Below are 19,832 nucleotides of genomic sequence, written 5' to 3' on the forward strand. Positions count from 1 at the left end.
AGTTGTACAACAGACTCTTGGAAGTAGCAGTACATTGCAAACTTTGTATGGACTTTAATCAAGCAGAATTGGTTAGATGAACAGTAGTGTCATTCTTAAAAAAATAACAGTATTTACCTTGTTTCTCATTTGCCTTACTCCACTTGCATGTTCAGAAGAATATATGTGTTTTTGCTCAAGCAGGTGTTGCAGTACTGGGATACAGCTAAGGCTTCAAGGTTTGTTTCTTCCACCCCAAATCTCCAGTCTTAATGTTAGAGTGTTGAAATGAGCTGTATCCACAAGTAATTTTTCAGTCTAACTGAAAAATTTCTGTGGGCTCTTACAAGCCAAGATACACTCTGATAATCTATGCCAACATACTGAGGAGCAAATAACTGCTTTATGTTGAATGGTTTTACAAGTCATCTTTTCCTCTCTCTCAATTTTTACAGGAAAATCATCAGCGTGTTTGCATCTTCTTTGATTATGCAAAACGTGGCAAAAACACTGCATGGTCCTATTTTCTGCCAATGTTGAATCGACAAGATCTCTTCACTGTGCATATGGTAAGTTTTAAATGAACCTGTCTCTGAATATGGTAGAGAAAAATCCTGGTTCTATTTTTCCTCAGGAGATTTTGGAATTTGAAACTAAACTTCTGCCTGGACTGGAAAGTTTTCTTCTTGCAGTCTAGACAAGTCATTCTTAATACAAACTTCACCTAACCACATTTTAAAAAGCAAAGTTACATTGTTAATTGGCATTGGTTTATTTCCCGGAGATTAGGGTAGGTTTTAAAAATTCAGAAAAGCAGGGATTTTAGAACAAGTACAGTAAAACATACCTGAAAATCTCTTATCACAACTGCCAGTCAATGCTGTACAAATACTAGAATTTAAGTTCTCATCTTGTGCAAAGGAAATATCTTTACCTCGATGAACCTGATTTTCTCATATGCTCAGTTTATCAGCTGACTCACTGGAAGTGTAGAGTGAGAAACAGAGAAGTGCTTGATGTTGTTCAAGTGCTGCTCAGCAGCAGCTAAAACAGTGATACATTACCAGCACTGTTTTGGACACCAGTCTAAACCAAAGCATCATATAGACTGCTGTGAAGAGAATTAGGTCCATCTCAGCCAAACCCAGTACAGCTGTGTGCAGTGTATGGTTTCTGCTATGCTTTGACTACTGTTTGCTGCTCCTGTATATGGAGTAGCTTTTCTGGAATCTTAATATTCTTCTGTTGTCAGTGGTGAAAACTGAACATTTCATCTCAGCAGGTTTTTTTTCTTGTGGGGCAAAAATATGTTTGCATTACTGTAAATTCCTAGTGGAGACCACAGTTTCCAAAAGTGAAACTTGTATTATGGCTTGAGGAAGAGAAAACTGCACAGCTATGAATTTTTCTGAATTAATATATTTGTGCTGGAATGATACGGTAGAGTCCAATCAAAGACTCAAACTATAAACCCACTACCTGGTCTGCATCACTTTGTGGGTGCAGAGCTGGTACAAGCATTCCAGGGTGCCGAGCAAGCCATACTGTTTGCCTGGGGTGTGGCCAGTGCAACTGTGTTTGGGGCTGTACTGCAACTTCAACAGTTAGCTGGCATGTTCTCAAGAAAAGTATTTGGCTTTATTTATTTATTTATTTAATCTGGTTGACTGCATGGATGTGAATCAGTTTTCTTGATGTAGCTGAGGTAGGAGGTGGCTGGGGTTTTTATTGGCCAATGCAATTAGTTTTGTGATTTTTTTTTTTTTTTTGGTGGTAGTGCTACTGAAGACCCATCCTGCAAAACTGCAGTTTGAGCAGTCAGACAATGCTGACTGCCCAAATATGCAGGTAAAGCATAATTTTTAGACTCTTCTAGTGCAAACTATTTTGTCTCCATGGAATGATGTTTTTTAAACATATGGTATAGAAATTTTGATGGTCAGCATTTCTCTACTCAGATTTGTGTTACTCAGATAATGTTTTCTTTAATAATTTAAATAATTTAACACAACACAGAATCATACATGAAGTGAATCCACTTAAAGTGGATCCACTAAGTTTACTGCTTTGTTATACCTTTTAGTACAGTGCATGTTTTTTTTAAAGCATATGAATGTTTTCAAACCCAAGTTTTGGGATTGTGTGATTTTTGTTGGGTTTATTTTATTTTTCTCCTTACCATGCACACTGGAAGATTTTTGATGTCACATTGTTACATCTGATGAGGCAGATAAAAATACTCATCCTCTGTGTAGGCTCAAATTCTGCTAAGTGTAAATGGTCTCTCATTCAGGGGCCAGGTAGCAGTTTTAATTCAGAAGAATTGTTGACTAGAGAGCTAATGTAGTGTTTTAAAGCTGGAGGGATTTTTTTACGGTGACTTACTTACATTTAGAAGGAGATTTGACACATTTTACACACAGTGTAGCGATTATTGTTCCAGACTCACACCTGCAATCCCTTTAGAATCAGTGGTGGTGCTGCTGCACAAGTGAATGCAGTAAGGTGGAAAGGTGGCTGGAATAGTGTCCTCACTGCATCATGGAACTGTGTGCATGGAAATGAACCCCTGCTTCAGCAATTTCTTGGTTACACTGCCTCTTTATATGTAAGCTGGCTCAAATGCTTTTGCAAATAACTGCAGGCTGCAGTGTAGATTTACTTCAAATATAATTTGGAAAGTCTGATGTAGAAATATACTCTTGTTTAAGTATTCTTAAAGCCATAGGCACCATGAAAATTCTTAAACTGACAACATTTTTACTCCCCAACTTCATTCTTAAATTGTACCTTCCATTTTACTTTTCTACTCTTCTTTTTCTGGGCTTGAAACTTCTCCTTTTTTGAAGATGACTTCCTTCAGTTTAAATACAAAAAACTTCAATACTATGTTACTATTTGTATTGGCATATGCCATAGTTGCTTAAATCAAATTTGCATGTGTTGGGCCATCAAGTGTCTTGCTTTTGATTGATTTTTGACTTTAATGGTATCCTACAGCAGTATCCCACTGACAGCTTCCCTCTAACTCCTTCTTTATTGGTGCCTTGTGAACTTCATCAGCTACAGGTAACTGATAACAGACAGGAAGAGTCCCTACATAGAAAACTGGTAGATTTCTGTAATGGACTATCTTTTATCTAAAATTGGTTTCCGAAGTTTACAGAACTTGTCACTGAATTCCGAAATTGCTGTGTTTGAAAAATCTGTTTATTGCATTCTTTTTCAGGCAGCAAGAATTATTGCCAAACTGGCTGCTTGGGGGAGGGAGCTTATGGAAGGCAGTGATTTGAATTACTATTTCAACTGGATTAAAACTCAGCTTAGTTCACAGGTAAAAAGCTACTTTTGTTTAAACTTTACAGTAACTTTGGAAACTTTTCAAGAATATGAATGTATAAACGTGCAAACAAGAGGTATATTTTTAGTTTTGTTTTTTTTTTTAAAGCATGAAATTTTACTTCGTAGTTTTTAAAGCTAAATGTTCTTAATTCAAGCACTTAATTTTTTACTTAGTATTTTAAGTATTATGCTCCAGTCTTGAAATGTAAATTAATGATAAAGCTTTTTGCCTTTTCTGTTGGTTAACACTGTTTTTTTCTTTTGGACACTGAAAAAATATGAGGTGAAGGTTTATTTTTATGTCTTGCTTCTGTTATTTGGATTATCAGAGTTTTTTGCTCGGAAGAAAAGTAACATGGCAGAATATAAAAACTTTTTTCCAGTTTACTGTAGTACAAAGCCTTTACTTTTAGTCCTGTGTTGTGAAACTGAATAAATTCTGACTTATTTGGACAGTGTTTTTATGGTATTAGTTCTGTTTGAACTGCTAACTTCTGGCTTGTCCTTCAAAGATGAATCATTCTTTTTTGTATTCGTTTTTGAACATTTTTCCTTCATAACAGAGTGTTGTAGTAGAAGTGGATTCTTAGTGTTGTAGTAGAAGTGGATTCTGGAGAGGCGAGAAACATTCATTAGATTTATTAATGGTATATTTTTCATGGTTTTCTAAACTGGGCTTATTAAAAAGGAATTTTGTTTTTTTCCTCTGGGAGGAGAATCTTAAAATTGGAATTTCCTTTGGAAAGATGCAAGAGTACAGCTTGCAAATTCTAAGATAAATAAATGTCTTGAATAAATCCACACTTAAAATAGTTAAAAATGTTGATGTACTAGATCAGTTCCAAGCACATTCTTCTAGACATGAAGTGTGTGTGGGAAATAAGTACAATATATTATGGTAATATATTAAGCAGGAAAAATATTTAATAGTTTCTGGGTTTTTTTTATGACTAGAAAGGTTGGAGAACTGAAAGAAACTTGGTAACAGCTGTTCCTTAAGGGTGAAGAACAACTCTGATTTTAAATATTTATTTTTTCTTTTCCTAGAAGCTACGTGGTACAGGGGGTTCTGTGGATACAGGAGCAGTCTCCACAAGTGATGTGAGTATATCTTTGAAATCTGTCAATCTGCTATTTTGGGCAGGTGATATTCACTCCTTGGATTAAGGTGCAGATCTCTTCTGGTGCCAGTGATAAGAAGTACTTGGAACCAGAACTGTACAGCAGAGTGCCAGGTGATGGCGCCAAGAAACAAAAGTATTTTTAAACACTAATTTCACATAGAATATTGGCAGTGGAAGTGTACATTTTACAAGTTAGTTTGTCTTGTTAAAGCTGTTGATGTATCTAGGATTCTCTTTGTTAAAACTTGAAAAAATTATGCAAAATTAATATTCAAACCATTTTAAGTCCCTGACTTGGTGATCTTAGAGGTCTTTTCCAGCTCAAATGATTCTGTGATTCAGTACTGTCTGTTTACCATTGAGCTGTTGGACTTGTAGAAGAAACCTGAAACCTAGAAGCTTTTGGGTGTTGTGCTGTGCAGAACTCAGAAAAGGGCACATCAGATATTAAAGCTGATATTGCACATAAACTACTGTGGCATGAAATTGCAGGAGTGCTTTCAAAGATGTCAGCTTTTCATATCTGAATAGCTTGAATTCAGAGGAAAACAGATTGTCCTTTTTGCATCAACATTTTTTTAAATACTGAATTTCATGTAGCTGTAAAAGCTGCTGAGCTTGGAGATGAACTGTGGCAGTATAACAAATGCAAATGATCATCTTGACTGGATTTTCTGTGGTGTTGTGGCATGATGAGGCAGTTTATTGTAGTTCTTGAATGTGGAGTAGAATTCAGTTTGGTCTTTTGTTCGTTTTGCAGCCTGAAAGTGGTCACCATTTCTCAGAAGACTTGGGATTTGCTGCTCTTCAAAGTGTAGTCATGGCTTTAAAGTGTTAGCTTCTACAGCTTCCTCTAGAGGAGAAAACTCTTAAATTACCTTGTCTGGGGTTTAAAGTAGAAAAGATGCAAGACTGTTGTTCATGACTATGGGTAGGACATAGAACAATGGCCTGAGCATAAAAATTGAAGTATTTCAATATTACATGTGCAGATCTGTGTTCCATAGTGTTAGATTTTGTTAGACTGACAGCCCTCTGTCATACAGCCATAAAAGAGTAAATAGTTCTACAGCACACAGCATCACTTATTATGAAGCCATGAACTCCTGACTTGCTCAGGAATTGGGATTCATTACGCTGTGGCGCTGCATGGATATACTGTGCCATGGCAGGGTCCCAGAACAGCAGAGTGCAAATATGTTTTAGGATAATTACAGTGGGTAAGTATTGTCTTAACTTCGTTAGTGTTCAGATTTCAGATCTAGCTTATGCAGGATTTTCAAGCAGGTCCTAGCTAATTTCAGAGTTAATTAGAGATGCAGTTGTAGCATTTTATACAGGAAATGAGAGCTGGAATCTATTATGAAATTTCAAGTGTAATGGTGTTGGAAGACAATGCTTTCATGACAGACTCTTTTAAAAAGAAAACTCCAAGTCCAGTGGGTTGGTGATCCAGATAGATTAATGCAGTATTTGGAATGGGAGAGCCATCTGTGTGTTTATAGCTGTTTTATTTGCATGGGGTGTGAAAACGAATACTTTGACAGGGAAATTGATGGTCTAGATGATTTGAGCCCAGATGCACAGACTTAGTTTTTACATAAAGGACTTAAATCTCTCGTGAGAGACACAGAATGAGTTACTCTTTATTTTCAATTCTGTTTATTGCCTCCCTTCTTTTCATATGGGATTGCCTAACTTCTTTACTTCATTAAATGTTTGAAAGGTTTGATCTTATATTATGTGAGTGAGGTACCATGAGACTTTCAAGGAAAAGGCTTATAGGGAGGAAAAAAGCAAACAACATTTTATCAGCAGCATATCTGATTAATGTATGGTTAGTATTAGTGAAGGCAATGCTGACAATTGAGTAAAAAGAGAGAAAAACATGCTCTGGCAATTTTATTCAATCAGAAGACAGCATTCATTCATAGATACTGAAGGAAGGCATGTTCAAATGTTCTAATAATGTAAATTAGTATCACTTGCATAACACTTCTTTAATATTCAGAACTCTCTCCTTTTATTCCAGTAAAGCCTAATTAGGGAAAATGTACTTCAGCACTCACTACCTGACTGTTCTGGTAAGAAGTGATGTGTTCTTCTTTTCACCCAGAGTTCCCAGTATGTGCAATGTGTTGCTGGATGTCTGCAGCTGATGCTCAGGGTCAATGAATACCGCTTTGCGTGGGTAGAAGCAGATGGAGTAAATTGGTGAGCACCTATTCAATTTATATGGATATAGATGCATTTACAGTAGTACATTCCCCAGTGACCGTTGATTGGAATAGAATTCTCTTGTAATAGACAGCTGTCCTATTTGCCTACAAAAGAGATTTGTTTTTAAACATTAACGGAGTCAAATAGACAAATGAAGTTTGCACTGTTGAAGCTTTGATGCAACTTCCCTTTTCAAGAAGAACTGCTTAAGTATGTATCTGAACAGGAATATAACCATTTGTCTTCAGCTGAAGATGTTCTGTTTATTTTTTAGTAGAACAAGGACTAATGAAATGAGTTTCTGCTAATCATCCTAGTCTTTGAGTTTGGAATTGTTCTGTCTGAATTTATTAGTGAAAGGAGAAACATTTTCTAGAGCTAAGACCATTTTTTTTTCTACATATGGCTTCAAATAGGTCACTCTTTTATCCAATTCTCCTAATAAATAGCTTTGCATTAGGCTAGCATTTCAGCACTAATCTTATTTTAAAAATACTTGCCTATAAATTCTTTTTCTGCCATCTAGGCCTCTACTGGGAATGGTTGGTACATAATTTGAACTTTAATGAAAAATATCCCTTTACACTGAAATAGAGAAAAGTCAAAATTCCTAGTGAAGTAAAATTTCAAGTGATGTTCCTGTGTGTCAAGATGACACTACTGAAACCAAAGCTTTTTAATCAAGTATTAAAGTATTACAATAAGCCTGTGTTTCACCATGTTTGAACTTGTCTTAAACTTGATAAGAATGAATGTAGATTCTTTTTTAAAATTTAAATTGAGATATCTATTTCAAAATTACTTATTAAATTTTCAAAACTTTATCTGAGAAAATCTTCTGCATGATGTCTTATTGAAGATCTTGTGGTGCTATTATTTTTCTAGCAGTATTTTGTATATTTGTATCTATGAGCCATTTTCTGAGAACTTGCTGTTAAATAATGAATACTTCAGCTCATTTCAGACACTCCTGTGGACAAGTACAATTAAGGAACGAAGTTCAGTTTGTGTAGATTTTGATCTGTTTATTTCTTCTTAAGTCTGAAGGAGTAGCTGAGATTTCTCTGTTTCTTCCAGAATGACAAATAATGCTTTAAACATAGCAGTAAAAAAACTGGTTTTGTGAACCAGAAGATGAATACAGTACCACATCAGTTCAAATGGGAAAAGCTGCTTTATGGCTCTAAGGCTAATGTGAAGAAAACAATCTCTTTAAAAGATGGCTTTCTGAACAAGCTGGTTATACAATGATTAATAATGATGCAGGTTACTGTGAAGTGTGTGCTGTATGCTCATCCTCAGCAGCTCTTTCCAATAAGTTTATGTTGCTGTTTCTTTTAACATTTCAGATTGGAGCAATGCAACCTATGTTGTCATTATTAAAAAACTAAATGTGTGCTATGTCAATTTTTTAGCATCATGGGTGTCTTGAGCAACAAGTGCGGTTTTCAGCTCCAGTATCAGATGATTTTCTGTGTGTGGCTGCTGGCATTTAGCCCTCAAATGTGTGAATATCTTCGTCGGTACAATATTGTCCCCGTGCTGTCGGATATTCTTCAGGAATCTGTCAAAGAGAAAGTAACCAGGATCATCCTCGCAGCGTTTCGGGTGAGTATCTGTCAACTGCAGTTGTGCTGTGCTTCTCTCACAAATTCCTGGGTCTCAAGTGCTGCTGATGGACAGTTTTTTCTGCTGGACCATATCAATAAGCTGATTGAAAGCTTAACTTTCTGGAATTTTTTGTTTGGGTTTTTTTGGTATTTTTTTTCTTTTTTGTGAATTTGAGTTTTTGCTAGAGGTAATATACAGGCTATTACTAGTAATAGATATCTGCTATTCAATGGCTTCTTAAAATAAGATTGACTAAAAAGACCAGTGTTAACACATTTTTCTTTTTTTAATTCAAGGATTTTTTTTTAGTACTTCTAGTTTTTTCTGGTACTACTGTAAAACCCTGCAGTTCTTAACAGCTGATAAATTTTATCGTATGAAGCTTTAATTAACAAAGTATTATTTTGAATGCATATCTTTGTCCAACTGATAATTTATTAACTAGTCCAAAAGTCTTTTCTTGGTGGCTCTGTGAAAGCAGAGGAGAATGACCATCTCAAGACTGATTAGTTGACTTACTGTGTCTGCATTACCTGAAAATTCCTGGTGCTATTTAAGATAATTAGGAAGAACTGAGTACCTAGGCTTGATGTTTTTACTGTGAGAGTGCCATTTTATGTTTATGGATGCTACTAGTTTTATGTGCGTGCTTGCCAAGTGTCTCGTGAGTAATACAGGAAAGCTGAAACAACTTGTAACGCTGTTTTCAAGCAGCACTTGGTATCCTGAGTAGGAAATGTAGGTTTTGGAAGCTGTTTGTTGTCCTGGATGTGGATTGTGTTCCAATAGTAAGTGTGGCAAGTGCATTAGACTGGGGAGAGGGAAGTTATTGCTTACTGACTTGCTGATTAGCAATGATAAGCTGTGTGAAAATGCTTACTGTCTCTCTATCTGAAAGCATTTGCCACTGAAATATTTCTGGTTAAGGCAGATCATAAGAGTCTGCTGTTTGTCTTGTTGAAGGAGTACAGTGGTATTAGGTGTTCAGTAGAAGCTATTCTTACTATATATTCTTACTATTCTTACTCTCTAGATGTTGTAATGTTCTTAAAGATCTTAATGTGATGGTTAAGTGGGAACATATAGCAAGACAAATTGGAAAAAAAATTAAAAGAGAAAAAGAAGCTGAGAAGTTCAGCAGTTAATATCCAGTTTCTTCCTATTCTGAGGTCATAAGAAGTAGGAGAAATCACTAGTTCTTAGATCTACTGTGTTTTGCAAGAGGAGACAAAAATGAAGCTACATTTTTTAAAAATAAAGGCTAAGAAAGAATAAGTTGTTTCTGTTACAGGCTTGGGGGAGTGTAACTTATCTGTTTCCTTTCTCCAGCATTAAGGACTCGTGTTGGCGTGAAGATGAGTTGTTAACTGGCAGCTAGGAACATAATAGATTAGAAATTAGACATCAGAGCTGTGAGTTCTGAAGCAAAATTACTATAGGTAGAAGAGGAAAAGTAGTCCTTTTCCTATATGAGATGCCACAGTTACGAGGGGGGAGGGAAGTGAATAAAAGACTAGGCTTGGTGATTACCCTGTGTGTGCATTATGGAAAGTGCTTCATGAATCCTGGCAACTTGGATGTCCTTTCTACTACTCCTAATTTGAGATATTTCACTTTTTTGTCAAGTTTATTGCCTGAAGTATATAACTGCAAATGTAATAATTTTTTTCTATAAAGCAACAAGTATTGGGCAATCCTCTCTCTTTGAATCTACTGTTTTCTCTACCTATTATTTTATCCCCTAATTTTTCATACTTTTATTCCCTTCTGCATCTCTTTCCTGCCTATAACTAGTCTTATACCTTAAGATTTTGGGTTTTATTACTGAGTAGTTTACTGATGCATTCTGTATAGTCATATGTTTGTGTTTTTACTTTGTTAGCATATCCTTTCAAATTCACTATGAAAAGCTTGAGTATGTTACTATGGTATGAGATAGGTAATAATATTTAGAATAGCTTCCACATCTGCTTGCAATTATCTTAACTAGGAGTTCTTTGGAACTTTTATCCACCTGCTCTTTGAACCTGTTGAATTGTCTTATTTGAGGTTCATTAATTTTTCATTTGCTCTCATTAGCACTTTTAACTCTAAGTAAATTAGCATTACTTCTGTGAATTACCTTTTAGTTCTCTTACTTGAAGTAGAAACTGGGTTGCCTTTTTTTGCCCATTAAAACTAATTGTATATGGCCATTAAAAAGCAGTAATATGACTTATATTTAGTTTGCAAGTTTTAAAATTGACTTGCAGTGTTCTGCCTCAGTAACTAATAGGATGTCTGATGTAAAAGAAACCTCAAGTGTAATAGTTCCGTGACAAGAGTGATTCAGTAGAATTCCTTCTATATAGTTTTGCTGCTTATTTCTAGCAGATGCTAAATTCTATTTATATGAACACCTGTTTATTAAGGACTTTGTCTTTTATATGAAATTCATGTTTTCAGCTTTATCAAAAAGTGCAGGTGCCCAGCTCTGATTGAAAAATATAATTGAGAGCTTATTAAATTGAGTAGAAATGGAATGACTCGATGATATTGGAAATTGACTACTGCTTCTGTGCTTATACTTGCAATCTTACCAACAAGCTTCTGTTTAAATAAAAATGTCTAATTAGAATATTCCCAAACTTGAAAAGAGCCAGATGCTAACTTTGAATTGGAAATAAGACTTCATGTTATTTTTTTAAAGGCTCTTAGCCTTATGCTATTGCTGCACAGAAAACTAAAATGGTAATCCAAGATAAAAGTGGTTATTTATGGTGGAGATTCTGGTATTTGGGATATAAGCCTGCCCTTTTTCTCTGAACAGTATTTGTGTCACCTCAGTTTCATGTGGAAAATATTCAAAACAGGTGAATTAGTACTTTCTTTTATTGAAGAAAGACACTATTTCAGGGAGTGGTCAATTTTGTGATTTAGAAATTTTAAAAATCCCAGTAAGAGTATTTCTGTAAAATACTGCTTTGTTTAAAAGTAGTCTGTTCTTAAACAAAATAAATACATTTTTACTTCCCTAGAATTTGTTAGAGAAGTCTACTGAGAGAGAAACTCGCCAAGAATATGCTCTTGCCATGATTCAGTGCAAGGTTTTAAAGCAGCTAGAGAATTTGGATCAGCAGAAATATGATGATGAAGACATAAGTGAAGATATCAAATTTCTACTGGACAAGCTTGGTGAGAGCGTGCAGGACCTTAGGTATGCTTTGTAGTGTGCACTTTAAGAAATGCAGTTATGTGAATGCTGGTAGAATCTTTATTTTGTAAGACTAAAATATCTACAAAATTATGATATGTAAATGCTATTTAGTAAGAGCATACAGAGATATGTTGGTTGTTAGTTTCCTATTGTATGTCAGTATTTAGAGGTTGAATATAAAATAAATCTTCACTTGTATATGTTATCTTTGTAACTGAGAAATTGTTAAAGGACTCAAAAGTGATCTTAAATTATTTCCAGTCAAAACTGAAGTCTGCTTGATTAGAATAATTTCTACTGTCCAGATTAACTCAGGTTTTTGCTGGTGTTTACCTAGTTCTTGGTCTTGTACCTAAATTGAAGTGTGTATTGTAGGTAATGTCAAAGGTTTAAGTGGATGGAAGGTAGACTGATATCCTTGATTGGGGAAGTTAAAGCATAAAATCACAGAAAAACAGAATTAAATTCCAAAATGTTGCATTTGCGTGGCTTGGTGGTTTTTTATTATTATTTTTTTATTTATGTCCTGGGAATAGTGTTTTGGGGTGAGACAGTGAACAATTCTCATATGCTGCAGACCACTGACTTCCAAATTTGTCATGGCAATTTCAGCTCCAATTTTGTTAGGGACAGGCTTGGGCATATGGTTCAAAGTGTTTGTAGAAGCTTGGCCAATATCTCATTTAGGTCTCGTGTTGCAGCTCCTTTGATGAATACAGCTCTGAGCTCAAGTCAGGAAGACTGGAATGGAGTCCTGTGCACAAATCTGAGAAGTTTTGGCGGGAGAATGCTGTAAGACTAAATGAGAAGAATTATGAACTACTCAAGTAAGTTTTCAAGTCTTGAATAATGTGATCCTGTAGTATTTTCTGTGTTTAAATGAACCATAATCTAATAAAAGTTTTACATTTTAACACAAAGTCAATAATGAAACCAAGTAAAAAAATCCTGCTTATTTTAGAATGTATATTTTGCTGTGTTCAAAACCAGAACTGTGTATTTGCTTTTACTTGTTAAAATGTATTTATGATAGAGGGAATATCTTTAACTTGCATGCAGGTTTGATTTGATTAAAAAATGTTTTTACTGTATCTTAATCTTAGATTTGTGTTGTGTGGTGATGTTGATCTGAGTAATGAACTCCTGTCTTGGATATTTGGGAGCTGAAAGTTGTGGTACTGTTCCATGAAAAATTTGACTCTGCATTATGTTGCAGTGTGTCTTATTTTCTGTTGGGACTGTGTTTGGAGTATGTAGATTATTAGATAAACTGAACCTGAACTCGTATTTATTTGCAGTCAAGGACTGGCTGTCTGGCATATGAAACTGTGTCCTGAAATGATGCCTGGCTCTTGCCATTAACTGATAGCACATGGTGTTCTTTCAGTTCAGGGCTTGCTAATAAGTGCCAGATCTAACAGAAATCAGGAGGTCAAATGGAGCATGTGAGATGTTAGAAGACATGGCAAGAGCAAGGTGATCCTGAACTTTGTGTATTTTGGCTGGCCTGACACCTTAGAAAAATTCTGATAAATTCTTCCCTGAGTGCATATTGTAGGATTGAAGTTGAATATGTCGTTTTATAGACTTAAAAATTTTAGATGCTGACAACTGCAGCATGAAGTTGGTGTTGAGGCTTAGTATTTCCTGTAGTGATTACAATGTTTTGTTGTATTTATTTCTCCTGATTCTAGGACTTAATTTCTTGTACTTCTGCTGCTACAAAGACACCGATCTTCAGTAGTTCCTTTAACACACCCCCAACTCTCAAAAAAATCCCCCAAAAACTCAATGCCACAACACCAAACCAAACAAACCAATCCACAAAAAACCCAGCCACCCACCCTCTGCCACAACTTGCACCTCAGAACTTCATTTTTTGCCTTGTAAGGCATTTGATAGACAATCCTTATTTACTTTGAGCCATATAATTTTATTTTTCTTCATCTGCCTGCTTATTAGTTTTTAAAATCAAATATTCTCACACTACTGTTAAACATAATTATTTTCATACCTTCTGCCCTTGCTGTCTACTTTGATGTTGGACTTGTGTTTTGTTCAACATCATTATATGGATCTTTGGTGTGTTGTGCTTAGTGTTATGCTTCAAGGTTCTGCTTCCTCTTCTTGTCAAAAGTAGGAGTTCTTTTCATTTGAGAAGTTGTTTTTCTGTCACTTTCTGGCCTCTAAGGAGGCAGTGGCTGTGGTAATTTAATTTTACCAGGATATTCCTTTTTTTTTTTTAAATTCTGGTTGAATTTTTAACCTGCCTATTTCAGCTTGTTTCTTTCTCTGATTAGAACACATTTGTCATCTCACTAAGCTTAGAACACTCTAATTTTCCAGTGATCTGTATGTGTAACCTTTTCAGCTGTGCCTAACCTTCATAATCTGTGTAATTTACCCGCCTTCTCATTACTGCCTAGAAAACAGTGTTATTTATAGATATTTTCCACTAAAGGTGGTTGAACTACTTAATTAACAAATTCAGACAGTGTTAAGAGTCTATAAGCTTTTTTGTGCTGCTTGCAGCTCTGTGTTTCTATGCATGCTACGAAAATAATGCGGCACTGGGAGCAATTTACAAGTATACCTTTCAACTCAGTCTTTGAGTTAGGACAGAACTGCTTTTTAATGAAGCTTATCTAGAACTCAGAACTGTTGGTCTTGAAGCCAAAGTATAAAAAAAGGAGAGATTTTGTAATCTTTGGTTATAGGTATTTGTATATGTAGCTCACTAAACTGACTCTAGTGAAGACTTTGTATAATTCTGTTAATTAGGGCAGGTTCCCAGTTTTGTTAAGTACAACTGCATGTTTGGAAAAAGTTCTACTTTTACTGTTTGGGTGACTTGTAAAACATTTTCATGTATATGGGCTTTGTTATTTTAAGTTATCACTGATTAAAAACCCGTCAACAAATAACAAAACCAAAGCAAACAAACAAACAAAAAAAACCAAAAACCAACCCAAAACCTGGGACTTCATTGTTCCAAATTCTTTCCTAGAATCCTGACAAAACTTCTGGAGGTTTCTGATGATCCACAGGTGCTGGCTGTAGCTGCTCATGACGTGGGAGAATATGTACGACACTATCCCCGTGGGAAACGGTAGGAAAATGCCAATATGTTGTTATCCTAGAAAATAGCTGGAGTGTGTATTGTGCCTGTGGCATTTTCTGCTTATTTATATTAAAATGTGCTACAGAGGGATTGCAGGTTATGCTTAAGTTTTATTTATTGGGAAGATGAGGAAGCACAAACTAGATCAGATGAGAAACTGCAAACTGGATCTTTGACTTAATAGATTTAAATGTCTCTTAACCGTGAAGGGAACCAATGATTAAAGTAAGTATTGAATACAATGTTTAGACTAAAGCAGAATTCAGGCACTAGAAGAAATTGGAAGAACTATCAAGAGTTTACTCAACATATAGTTTTTCCTCTCTATGACTAATTGGACTATAAGTATTGGACTTGGAGTAGACATGGACTGTTCCAACAATGCTAAAGACTGTTTTGTGACTTAAGACTACAGAGAAGATTTTTCCACACGAAATTGCTAGTGTAATTTCAGTGATGCACAGATTCAGTTATCACTCTTCCATTTAAGCATGTTTTAGCTAGACAAATACTCATTTTTGTGAAAGCTTCAAGTTCATTATAAACTCAAATTCCTCTTGAAGTACACATGGACATTGCTATATTTTCCTGCTTTAAAAACCTGTGAGCAAAGATGTTTACTGAGTAATTGCTCCTCTAAGGTAGAGACTATTGAAGCAGAAAGAACCAAAAGGGACTTTGATTTTTGCAGGAATCTGGCTCATCACTCACACAGAGGGACATATGACTTAATTTTTGTAGCAAAGAAGTGGTCTGTACCTGGTTTCTGCACAGGGTTTAATGGATGTCATTGTTTAACCCCAGCTGGCAACTTGGGGTGCATACAGCCACTTGCTCTCTCTCTACAGCAGGATTGGGAAGAGAAACAAAAGTAAAAGTGAGAAAAATAATGGGTTGAGATAAAGACAATTTAATGGGTAAAGCAAAACAGGGAATTTTTGGTAGGTCTTCATCATGCCTAACGAGTACTTGGAAAGACAAACGCCATGACTTTGAATGGTTTCCCTCTTCCTCCTCCTCCTCCTCCCAGTTTGATGTGCTGAGTGTGTTGCTATATCATATAGAATATCCCTTTGGTCTCTTGGAGTTAGCTACTATGGCTGTGTCCTGTCCCAAGATCTTGTGCGCCGCCAGCTCCCCTTGCTGGTGGGGTGAGGAGCAGAGAAGGCCTTGATGCAGTGCAAATGCTGCTCAGCAATAATGAAATCAACACTGCTTTTAGTACAAAGGAAAATTACCCACCTCAGCTAAAACCAGCTCAATAGGTAAGAGGAGAACTGCCTTCTAGCCTTGTTGGGAATTTCATGAACACTTCTTGTGCACTGCTCTCTTGAATAGAAGTAGAATCATGGACAACAGACTGAACTTTCAGGCTATATGTATGCTAGGAAGATTTGTCAACTCCAACCCTTGTAGTCTTGTAAGAACTGAAATGGTATTTGAAAGAGAGGTAAGATATCCTTCAGTAAGGTGGAAACTAATAATGCTGCAAGTGGCAAAGCTGTAGGACTGGCTAATGCTGGTTGTTCTTGCTTTGAGCTGCTTTTGTATGAACCTATTTTATTACATGTTTGCCACAATCTTTAAACAGTTTGCGTGCATTTACCTGAATGTGTGGGCTAGTATGGCCATGCAGTTGCTGGACCAAAGCTATGAAATTAGAGTGGATAAACAGGACCTGTATCCTTCTGCCTGTAGTTGGGAAAATGTATAGCTGTTAGGACTACAGCTCCACTTAACTCCCAGGCTGTTAAGCCTATTCAGCAGTGTGCCAACTGTCAAAAGGATGTAGTCTTACCAAATATGACTTCAGCAGTTTTGGAACTAACTAAAAGCCTAAAATACCTTTGGATTATATGTTTATTCCAGCATAATAATCTATTTCTTATGGTTTTTTGATACATAGTTGTGTACTGCTCCCATGTGTGATTGGTATTTCACGATCATTGCATGACTCTCTTCAAGAATGGATACATTCTTGAAGTTTAGAAGAGTACATCCTTGGTTTAGAAGAACAGAAGAATTCAGGTGTCCTAAATACTTTTGTTTCTGTTAAGTGTTTATTGTGAACTCCTAACTGGATCAGACTTTAGCCATTGAAGGTTGCAGGGATGAATTGGATGCTAAACTGCTTGACTTCACCTGCTGGGCACAGTGGAGACCTAAGCTACATTACTGGCTAACCTTTCCCTTTGTCTGACAAAAGAAATGTTTGTTAACAAAATACTGTGTTTCTCCATGGCTGTTCTCCAATGCATAAATAATTTTAAGTTACTTTTAAAATTACACACTGTGGATGAAATTGTAGTGACAGTAGCACTGTGGGCTTCTCACAAGGCTCACAAAAGATGCATTTTCTGAGATTGTAACAGCAGACCTGAAGTACAGCACTGGTGCTTCCACCAGCACAGCTTCTATATGGCCCACGGTTTATTGTTATGTATGATCAACATGTAGAATTTCTTGAATTCCATGAACGAGGGCTTTGTGTTTTACATGTATCAGATGGACACCTAGAGCCCTTCTCTTCCTTAGCTCAGGACTCAGAAAAAAACTTGCATTCCTGTTTTCATCCTGGCTTTCAGATAAGTAGTGTGGATTTTATGTTTGTTTTCTTCTGTAACACTCTAAATTGTATTCATTTGTCTTTACTTGTTGTGTCTTCTTCCTCCCTCTAAATGGGTCACATTAAAACCTGAATCTTCGGCATCCAGAGACTTTTTTGAAATGACACTATTTTGGCTTAGTACAGTGATATTATGGGGAGCAGTCATTGCAAAAGATGTGCACATATAACTGTTCCACTGGGCTCTATTACTTCTGTAAAATAAGCAGCAATTGAGGAGAGGGGAAACTAAATATAGTGTTTTGGACAAGTTTGGACCTTGAAGGAACATGATTCTCTGTGAACCTTCTTCACTGTTTAGACCTTTGGGTTAAACCTATGGCTGGTAAGTGATTTGTACCTGTAGGCAGCATTATGCAAGAATGATAATACTATTCTTCAACTCCTCATGTTCTCAGCCATAATTTCGGTGATGTATTGTCATCTGAAAGAGCCTATTACCATTTGTGATTATAGGCTTTTAACCTTTAATTTTGGTTCTTGAATTCTTCTAGTATAAGGGAGCTTTTGAGTTTAATGCCTTTTTCACATCCTTTCACTTCCTGAAAATCCAATGGCTTAAGTCAGTCCTTTAATAAAAAAAAAATATTATTTGTGTTTTATACTCTTGCCTTTGTGTGCAATGGTTTTATATTTAACTCATTAAAAAGGTGAGGCTGCATAAGGGAGGCATAAAGGTTTTTTTGAATCTGTTATATTGCTAATAACTTCTTGAATTCTTGGCAAGGATTTTTCAGCTTGAAACAATTGCACTTTTCTGAATCCACTCCTGCTTTATAAAACAAGTGTTTGAATATTATTGGGAAATAATATTCCCTGTGGTCTTAAGGATAGTTTTGACTGAGTTATAAAATGAAATTGAAAATTCTCTTTTTCATCTCCATGCTGTCTTCATACCTGGTCTGTAGTTTGCAAAAATACATTGTGTTGTGCAGCAGTAATGCATTAATCTGGCCATCAGAAGAGCAGTACGACATGCAGATAGCTAATGCCAGCTTAGAATAGCAGGACAACATCAGGTTAAGCCTCTAAAGCAAATGATAGTGTCTTCACAGGATAGCACGTTTAACTACTAAGTGACCTATGGGAGAACTGATGTAAAAAACCTTGAAAGTCAGTGAGTAAATCCACTTATATATTCCTTGCCAATTCTCTCCAAACTTCTTGTTATGACAGACTGAAATGCTGCATGTGAAGTCATCTGGATAGTGATACTGTTTCAGGTTTTAAAATTGCTGCCTTCCACTGGTTTTATTAAGAAATAATATATTCATGGCATGTGGTACAAGGTTCCATCAGTATTTCATAAGGGATTTGGTATAGCTGTTAAAAAGCTAAGGCTGACTGTGGTGGTGATGTTTGTAGTGAAGGATGCAGCTGAAGCCCTTTTTCTGGGAATGGTACCTTAACAGCCAGTTCTGCATCTTGTGCAGGAGTTGCTGTAGCTCTAGTACAGTTTGAATCTCAAAAAGGATTTAATAGGTATTGGTGTGATTACAAGCATTCTTCTGTATTAGACAGTGCCAGAAGAGATTGAGGTTTTATTCTTGCAAAAAATGGAGTGACCTGGTTGTCATCCATTTATGGGGTGGAGGGCACTACCTCTCCTACCTAATAATTGATATCTCCTACCTAATAATTGATAATGCTTTACCCTGCAAACCCTTTTAGAAGGCTCTGTAAAGTAAATAACCCTTTCTGAAAAGGGTTCTTTTCTTGATTATTTATTCCAAAGTAGCAAACAGGAGTCCAATAGAAACACTCTGTTGTGAATTCTTAAAAATGATTAAAAAAAAATCAGTAGTTATTACAGAAAATATTCTGCATCTGTAACATGTGAGGTGAGATATTTATCTTGGCAAATAAATAAATATTACATAATTTAAACATAACCTCTTAATGCCTTGAATGTAAAGTGGTTGGATAGGATAGCTACCCAGAATTGAAAGTAATGTCAAAAAACTTTCTGTCCTGTTTTTCAGAGTGATTGAACAGCTTGGTGGTAAACAGCTGGTCATGAACCACATGCATCACGAAGACCAGCAAGTTCGTTATAATGCACTACTGGCTGTGCAGAAGCTGATGGTTCACAATTGGTATGTGAAGATTATTAACATACTACTAACCATGAGAAATCGTTGTTGTGGAGAGAGGATTCAGGACAGTAGATTTCTTTTAGGGGAGAAACAACATTTTTATGTGTTAAGACAGCAGTTTTTAAACAGCAGATTAATGTTATGCTTATAACATTACTTAGTTCTGTGTATTTTGGAAGCAGTTGATTTTAGTAGCTTCCTTACATGGTTGAATGTCACATGTAATTCTCTTGAACAGTATATTTTAGCTTAGGTTGGGTATTGGGAAAAGACTCTTCATCCAGAGGGTGATTGGGCACTGGAACAGGCTCACAAGGGAAGTGGTCACGGTGCCAGTCTGACAGAGTTCAAAGAGTATTTGGACAATACTCTCAGACACACAGTGTGACTCTTGGGCTGGCCCTGTGCAGGGTCAGGAGCTGGACTCGATGGTTCTTGTGGTTCCTTTCCAACTCAGGATATTCTGTAATGAATCTATAAATTTATTTGAACTCCTTGTGGAATAGAAGAGGTTTAT

At 36.1% G+C, this 19,832-nt stretch overlaps 1 protein-coding gene across 1 annotated transcript in view; it reads left to right on the top strand.

Annotated features, from left to right (window-relative positions):
- ATP6V1H (ATPase H+ transporting V1 subunit H) overlaps window positions 1-19,832 on the top strand; it is a 47,680-nt gene that overhangs the window by 16,379 nt on the left and 11,469 nt on the right. The window contains exons 5-13 of the mRNA XM_021555697.3: window positions 435-548; window positions 3,209-3,313; window positions 4,369-4,422; window positions 6,562-6,659; window positions 8,081-8,273; window positions 11,294-11,472; window positions 12,174-12,299; window positions 14,480-14,581; window positions 19,202-19,315. Of these exons, the coding sequence (XP_021411372.1) occupies window positions 435-548; window positions 3,209-3,313; window positions 4,369-4,422; window positions 6,562-6,659; window positions 8,081-8,273; window positions 11,294-11,472; window positions 12,174-12,299; window positions 14,480-14,581; window positions 19,202-19,315 (1,085 nt within the window). The remainder of the gene's footprint in view (window positions 1-434; window positions 549-3,208; window positions 3,314-4,368; window positions 4,423-6,561; window positions 6,660-8,080; window positions 8,274-11,293; window positions 11,473-12,173; window positions 12,300-14,479; window positions 14,582-19,201; window positions 19,316-19,832) is intronic.

This window comes from Lonchura striata, chromosome 1 (genome assembly GCF_046129695.1).
Source record: "Lonchura striata isolate bLonStr1 chromosome 1, bLonStr1.mat, whole genome shotgun sequence".
NCBI classification, from domain to species: domain Eukaryota; kingdom Metazoa; phylum Chordata; class Aves; order Passeriformes; family Estrildidae; genus Lonchura; species Lonchura striata.